The sequence below is a fragment of the Antechinus flavipes genome, chromosome 3 (assembly GCF_016432865.1).
Source record: "Antechinus flavipes isolate AdamAnt ecotype Samford, QLD, Australia chromosome 3, AdamAnt_v2, whole genome shotgun sequence".
Taxonomy (NCBI): domain Eukaryota; kingdom Metazoa; phylum Chordata; class Mammalia; order Dasyuromorphia; family Dasyuridae; genus Antechinus; species Antechinus flavipes.
In genome coordinates this window covers 554,320,208-554,328,786 of record NC_067400.1, presented here as the reverse complement: position 1 = coordinate 554,328,786, position 8,579 = coordinate 554,320,208, and the positions used below count along the sequence as shown (strand labels likewise).

General features: G+C 37.6%; 1 protein-coding gene across 1 annotated transcript; it reads right to left on the bottom strand.

Annotated features, from left to right (window-relative positions):
* Positions 1 to 4,530: 4,530 nt before the first annotated feature.
* On the bottom strand, positions 4,531 to 5,484 carry LOC127555286 (olfactory receptor 52M1-like). The gene has a single exon (XM_051987515.1). It carries the CDS (start codon positions 5,482 to 5,484, stop codon positions 4,531 to 4,533), a length of 954 nt encoding a protein of 317 aa, XP_051843475.1.
* Between the last annotated feature and the right edge of the window lie 3,095 nt (positions 5,485 to 8,579).

Below are 8,579 nucleotides of genomic sequence, written 5' to 3'. Positions count from 1 at the left end.
CATATATACATAGTTTGTATATGCATAATTATATATACATGTTTTATAGTTATGTACATACATTCATATACACACACATATATATATAAAACTCTAAACATTTATATACATATATAGATATATATACAAAAACCCACAAGATATACAAAATAGAAAGTAATCTCAGCAGGAAGATACTAAGAGTAGGGAGACAGAGGAGAACTAGGGAAATTCTCCTCTACATGTTGTGATCTGAACTGTGTCTTGGGAAGTCAGGGAAACCAGTAGGCAAAAGTGAGAAGAACATTTCAGGTATGGGAATCATCAATGAAAAGTAACATTTTAGACCCAAAATTCATCTTGTTATCTGATTATGAATGATTCTGAAAGTCAAAAATTTTTCAAAGCTTCAGCATTCACCAATTCACAGCCCATGGCAGTCTCACATTTGACTATCAATATCCAGGAGTGTGCAAAGACCAGATATTTTATTTGGCTTTCCAAAATTTGATGGATTATAGGTTCTTCAAAATGGCTTATATTGAAAGTTATCCTATAGTCAACAGTCAATAAACATGTTTTGAATGCCCAGCACTGTGCTAAGTGATAGGGATACAAATATGAAAAAAGAAACAGTTCTTGACCTCATGAACCTTAGAATCTGGCAAAGGGAGATAATGTGCAAAAGGAAGGTAAAAACTGAATGGTGGGAGGAAGGATGGGAAAAGTACTCTAAGTCTATGTTACCAAGTAGTGAAATCTGGTGAGAAATATAGACAATCACATGAATGTCTGGTCCAGGAATACTCAGATGGAAAACGAGACTGGAATTCATTATAAATCATTCAGTAGAGTCCTTTGCTCTGAAGGAACTGCTAAGGTGGACACCATAATCTTTCCATCAAGGCTTCCTAAGTGATGGACCTAGGTAAGACACTCCAATTTAAATTCAACATCATCATTCTGCAGGATCTTAGTTCTCTGAGGAATGCATTAGAAAGCAAACAGTATGTTTAGAATAAATCTCAGACATGGAAGACACTCTTTTTATTCTAGGTTCCAAGCCCCAGGTAGGATCTAGGGCTCCCATGACTCTCAACTCTGTATAGGGCAGAATCCCAACATATTCTCCACCTCCATGTCTCCAAGGTCAGATTCTGAAAACCAACTCCACTAAAACTAGAGAAAGGTCTAGGAGTCAATAAGCACTTAATAAACGTCTATGATAAGTAGTGTTTATGATGGAAAGTGGAATAAAGCTGGAAGACAAGATATATTGCTGGGTTTTTAAACTATCTAAAAGTGGTTGTGGTCAGTACATAGGTAAATTGTAACACAGTAAGAATCATAGCATTAAAACTCCTTAGTGTACAGGTGAAAATCACAAAATTTCAAACAGAAATAGGGGTAAGAACTAGAAGAGATTATATCAATGAAATTACAGGGAAATTCCCAGATAAGGAAACTCTCCCTACCAATACAGGTCAGCACTTTTGCTGCAACAAGTCTTGGAAAGTTGCCTTGAACACAGAATGAATAATTGATTTACCAAGATTCCCACAGGCAGTTAGTGTCTGAGATGAGATTTGAACCCAAATCTCATTGACTTTGATTCCAGTTATCTGTCCAAATATATAGCAATAAGTTTTCTACTTAACAAGATGTCTCATTGTGGTTTAGAAGTGATTGAGTTTTCCAAATCTATGATAGTAGAATATAAGCTCTGGCTAGTCTTAATGAAACTGGAAAAGATTTGAGTGTGGATCTAATGACTTAGTGCATGTCTTGATCAGAAAACTAGCCTTGCTAAGTGTGGAAAATCTTCTTGCCATGAGATAGGTTACCAGAGAAGGAATTTTTCTTATTTTCAGCCACAGAAACTCATAAAGATAATGTGTGTAGTACAATGAAAAGAGCAAAGACTTTGGGTTAAAGGATCTTTATTCAAATCCTAGCTCCACCATTTATCACTTTTTTGACATTTCTCAAGTCTCTCAATCTCTCTTGGGTAGGACCAGATAACCTCTAAGAAGATTATTCCTTCCTGATCCCTCAGGCTGCCAATGCCTCTGTCTTCAATTACTTTTTTAAAAAAATCTTTATTGTATATACTTATATATGTATATGGTTTCTCTCCTCTTTAGAATATAAACTCCTCAAAGGCAGGGACTTTCATTTCTCTCTACTAGAGTCAATCCCTCACATACATGGTCTTAAGTGCTTAATACATGTTCATTTACTGATGTGTCTATTTCTAGGCATGTGATCCTATGAGAAAGACTTATAATTTACTTTGGAGAAGGGTATACCCACATTGATGAAATGCTAAATTCTAGACTTGCTAGAATATAAAAATGTTTTTTTTTTATTTTATTTTATTTAATAATAACTTTGTATTGACAGAATCCATGCCAGGATAATTTTTACACGACATTATCCCTTGCAATCACTTATGTTTCGTTTTTTCCCCTCCCTCCCTCCTCCCCCCCCCCCAGGATGGCAAGCAGTCCTATATATGTTAAATATGTTGCAGTATATCCTAGATACAATACATATTTGCAGAACCGAACAGTTCTCTTGTTGCACAGGGAGAATTGGATTCAGAAGGTAAAAATAACTCGGGAAGAAAATCAAAAATGCAAATAGTTCACATTCATTTCCCAGTATTCCTTCTTTGGGTGTAGCTGTTTCTGTCCATCATTTCTCCAATGAAACTCAGTTAAGTCTCTTTGTCAGAGAAATCCACTTCCATCAGAATACATCCTCATACAATATCGTTGTCGAAGTGTATAATGATCTCCTGGTTCTGCTCATCTCACTCAGCATCAGTCCATGCAGGTCTCTCCAAGCCTCTCTGTATTCATCCTGCTGGTCATTCCTTACAGAGCAATAATATTCCATAACATTCATATACCACAATTTACCCAGCCATTCTCCAATTGATGGGCATCCATTCATTTTCCAGTTTCTAGCCACTACAAACAGGGCTGCTACAAACATTTTGGCACATACAGGTCCCCTTCCCTTTTTTAGTATCTCTTTGGGGTATAAGCCCAATAGAAACACTGCTGGATCAAAGGGTATGCACAGTTTGATAACTTTTTGGGCATAATTCCAGATCGCTCTCCAGAATGGCTGGATTCGTTCACAACTATAAAAATGTTAATAGTCTTGATGTTATGGCTTTAGGCACGATTTCATTCCTTGTTTGCCTTTTGTATTGTTGCTTTTCTGTATTTTGTATAATAATTAAAGGAAAAGTGCTTTTATTACTGTGGGAAACTCCTACTGTGTAAATTCATGCATATCAAAATACATTTAGTAATTGATAAGTAATTCCTATAGAAATTCTTGCAATATATAGTACTTAAGTGATTTGTCCAAAACCTCACAACTACTAAGAGTTTAAAGTAAGGTAGGTCTTCCTGACTGCCTACCTATTTGTTCACTATGCTACTATCTGCTAATATGTAGACACTGAATAAACTCAAGAAGAATGATAGAATCATGTACCAAATATACAAAATATATAGCATTAAATTTCCAAAATAAGGAATTATCTTTTAAAGAAAGGGTTGTGATATATTAATTATAGAAAAACAAAGACATTCCAAGTTTTAAGATTCCTAAAATGCAAGAATTTTGCCTGAAAGTAATAGAAGGGAAATGATACTTAGACTGTCAAGTAGAGTCCACATTTTCTACTCTAAACTCCAAATATGCTCCCAATATTTCAAGAAAGAGACTCTCAGGACAAAAAGAGACCTCAGAGAGCATCTAGTCCAAACTGTACCTAAATTCAAATTCCCTCTATAGCATCCCCAAAAACTCAACATCCAACCTCTACTTGCAAACTTTCAGTGATGTCCCACTGCCTTTTACTCATAGCTTAGATTTAGTCATCTTTCTAATGTTTAAGGTTAACTAGTGAATGGAAAGAGCACAGGATACAAAGCCTGAAGATGTGGATTTGATATCTGGCACTATTAATATAATTTTTTTCTAGAACTCATGTAATCATGGACAAATCATATAACTGTATAATGAGGCAAATAGAATTGGCAGAGATAATAATGAAGAAATTGAGTCACAAGGGACTTTAGACCCTATCTACATCATAGAGTTGTTTCAACTTCATTTGCATAGCACTTTCAAAATTCTTTGACCTCTCAAAAAAAAAGTATGCAGCTTAGGATAAAAAGCTAGGTCTCTTACTGAATAGATTGTTAAGCCTAAAGTCAAGGACACTCTTGCTTTTGAATATAAATCCATTCTCAGAGACTTAAAAGCTTTGTGACCCTAAGCAAGATACTTCTCCCTGTTTCCCTCAATTTCTCATTCAAAAAATGAATTGAAGACGGTAATGGCAAACCCACTCTAGTATCTTTACTAATCATAAATGGGATCACAAAACATGACTAAAATGACTGAACAACAATAAAAAGATTAATTAAGCATTATTTAAAAAAAAAAAAGGTCATTACATCTCCACATTTCTGGTTGGAGATTGCACTCAAACTATGGTCTTATTCCCTTATATTCTATTATTAATCACCTAGAAAGAGCTTTTGTCTTTAGAATTTGGAGAAGCCGCTCACGGATTTGCTTGGTACGGACAGCATAGACAATGGGGTTGAGGATGGGTGGGATGAGGAGGTAGAAACTGGCCAACAGAATGTGAATATGGGGGGGCACATGATGACCAAATCGATGAATGAGGGAAGAGACTACAATAGGGATATAGAAGATCAAAATGGCACAAATATGGGATCCACATGTGCCCAGGGTCTTGAGCCGGGCCTCGGGGGTGGCCAGTCCTAGCACAGCCCGGAAAATCATGACATAGGAGGCTGCAATGGCCAGTGAGTCCAGGGTGAGAACCAGGAAGCCAATGCTCAAGCCATAAATGTTATTGATTTTTGTGTCACCACATGCCAGGGTCACCACTGCCATATGCTCACAGTAGGAATGAGCAATAATCCTGTCTCGGTAATGAGGGAGTCTCAGACGGATCATCAGAGGCAAAGGGCTGATGTAGAGCACACCCCGCAAAAAGGCAGCTAGTCCCATGCGCCCTACCATGCCATGGGTGAGCACCGTGGTATGACGTAGTGGATCACAGATGGCCACATAGCGGTCAAAAGCCATGGCCAGGAAGATACCTGACTCAATAGTGGCAAAACAGTGAATGACAAACATCTGGGCCAGGCAAGCATCTAGTCCAATGTTACGAGCATCAAACCAGAAAATACCCAGCAGCTTGGGCATGGTGGAGGTGGACAAGACCAGGTCAATGACAGCCAACATGCACAGGAAGAAATACATGGGTTCATGCAGGCTGCGTTCCACTTTCACCACTGCCAGGATGGTCATGTTTCCCACCACAGCTACCAAATACATGGAGCCAAAGGGGATGGAGAGCCAGATGTGCAAGGACTCCAGTCCAGGGATGCCGGTAAGCAGGAAAGAGTTGGGAGTGGAGCAGGCATTTTGAGAGGGGAACATGGTGGGGGTGGGGGGACCTACTCCCCTGTGCCCCCCACCCCAGTGGAATTTTCCCTCTCTGGAAACTATAGTTTGTTGAGTCTTGCTTTCTTACAGGATAAGTTGGCAGATGCTATGAAGAATAGGATAGAACATTTAACACAGAGAATAAATGTATTTTCTCTTTAAACAAAGACAAATATAAGGCAGACATGCCTTTTGTTTTTTTCCTTTCATGTAGGAGGCCTATTAATTATTTTCCTATATATCAATCTTCCAGGATTTAAGATTTAATCTATTTGTACTGCTTGAACTAATGCAAATGTCACACAAAAGATTTATGCATGAGGAGATAGCCTTTGTGACTCTCTCCCCTTTTTAATTTCTTTTTATGTTATCTTCTTCTTCCATTAGAACATAAGCTTCTTGGGACAGCAACTATCTTTCTTCTTATTTCTCTTTTTATTCCCAACCAATAAATGTGGGCACTTGGCACACAATAAGTGCTTAATAAATGATTGTTGTCTATTGATTGATTAGTTCTGTTTGGAAATATTCAACACCTGATGACCTACCTTCTGATAATAGGTTTCTTTTTACTGACCTACATTTGTGAATAGACAAATGGTATCTTGTCCCTCACGAGGCATCTAGCTCATTCTCTGCATGGCTTTCAAGAGACCAGATTATCGTCATGTCAGAGGAAGCATCCAGAGAAGCTTTTAATGAAGGACTTTTCCTAAATTATCACAAGTCCAGGACAGGAGTTTAGGACTTAAGAAAGGAAAAGGGAAACAGCACCACAAATGTACAATTTAGAGGCAGCTAGAGGTGGCACAGTGGATAGAGCACCAGCCTTGAAGTCGGGAGGACCTGAGTTTAAATCTGGTCTCAGACATGTAACATTTCCTAGCTATGTGACCCTGGGCAAGTCACTTAACCCCAATTGTCTCAGCAAAAAAAAAAAAAAAAGTATGATTTGGTATCAGTTGGAGTTTGTTTTTAAGACTGAGTCTTCCTATTTTGCCTAGGCTAAAAGTTCATCAGTCACTGACCTACCAATTCCACAGCTGATCAGCATGGAAATTTTGACCTGTTCCATTTCTCACTTGAGAAGTTCAACCCCACTTAAGAGGCCTATTGGTTATCTAGTCCCAATGGCTCACCATATTAGTGCCAAACTTTGTGTGGACATGGACTTGGTTTAAAACCAATAGCAGCTGAGATCTGAAGAACTAAAGCAATGGAGTAGCCTCAGCCTTCCCTAGTAGCAAGGATTATAGGCATGATGACCATGCCCAATGCAGAGTTTGATTTCCACTGATATTGTTTTCTAGAATCCAGATATTCTCCATGCCACAAGTATTCAAGTATTTGTTTATTAAGGGGGGAGAAACTTCCACTAAAATCTAAAATACCCCTGACAAGACATACCCAAAACTCAAAATCAGCATATCAAGACATTTCATAGAAACCATAGAAACTTCAAACAAGGCCAGGGAGAAAGGAGAGCTCAACGCAGAAAAAGTATTTCAGAGTTGAACAGTGACCAATGAGACATATTGTGTGAATAACTTCAAGAAATTGAATCCCTCTTTGGGACTGGCAAGACGTAAAAGGGGGAAAGAGTTCATTGTAAGCACAGCAAAATCTGCCAAGACTCTGAAAATGGTCCTATATCTATCTGTCAGAACCTGATAACCCTTTAAGGGACCTATCATCTGATAATTACATATTGTGTATATACAATATTATGGCAACATTTCTGTGTAGAGGCAATCATAGCAAATTCCAGGGCTAAGCCTAAGCTAGAAGGCATCTAATTTATGAAAGACTGAATGTTTATCTGCATGTAGCTGTACATTAACCAGACATTCCAGACTGTCCCCCTTGCCTGGACCTTTCCCCTTCCTCATATCTACTTCTTAACTTACCCAGCTTCTTTCAAATCTCAGTAAAGTCTCATCTTCTGTTAAAAACCTTTTCCTGTTCTTAATAAGTCTTGAGGCTTTCCTTCTTAGATTGTTCATAAGTTATTATTAATCTGAGTTATACACAGTTGTTTTCATATTATATTCCCATTGACTTGTGAGCCTCATGAGAGGATGGACTGTTTTGTGCCCTTTTTTGCATTCCTGCGTTCTAGCAGAGAACCTGGCACATAGGAGGTACTTATTAAATGTTGGCCAACTCAACATAATTGACATTTTAGTACCTTTAGATCACAGAATGTTAGAGCAATGATTAAGGTAGAACATACATTAGGCAAAGAAGAATGAGTGAATGAGTAAAATGCATATATTAAGCATTTTTTATATATCCAGCACTGTGTTGATAATAAATATTTACCTATATCCCTAATTGTAAAAAGCATTTTGCAAAATTTAAAATGCCATATAAAAATGAAGCATTATTATTAGTATTCACTCTTTCAGCAAAGGCACTTCAATTTTTTGTCCGTTAAAAAGAAATTGATGGTATTGGTAGGCATGTAGGTTTGGCACAGGGATTGTGCAGATACACCAGAAAATTAAAATTTCTTCTAGCATGGATTTAATCTAGGCATTAGGCATCATTCCATCTAGACAGAAATGTTATTGTAATGTTCTAGGATTGCACTGGGGAAAACTCATAAAACCCAAAGTTGGGTCTGGCTAGAGCTGTTTAGAGGACCAAGCACAGAAGGGCAGCCTCTCTTTTTTTTCCTCCCTGTGAAAAGTGATGAGTAAAGTGAAAGCCAAGGGTACTGGAAAGTACAAACTTTATTTGAATCCCAATTCAGCTTTTACTAACAGGATGACCTCAGACATGTCAGAACTTCTTCTGCCTCTTAATTGGAAAATATCTCAGATGAACATCCTCTCAAGTGTTCTCTCCCTTTTTAATATGTCATAGACCTCTTCAGACCCTGGAAAAATCTATTTACCAGCCTCTAGCAAAATCTATTTACTCCTTTTTGGAATAATGTTTTAAAATATGCAAAATAAAATATGTAGGATTACCATGGAACTCAAAGGTTAGTGAAAAATAAAGATGTAATTTTTTCCTTTTCCCACTCATAGAACCTCTAAAAATCTATCAATAGCCTCCAAAGGTCTCTTTGAACCCCAAATTAA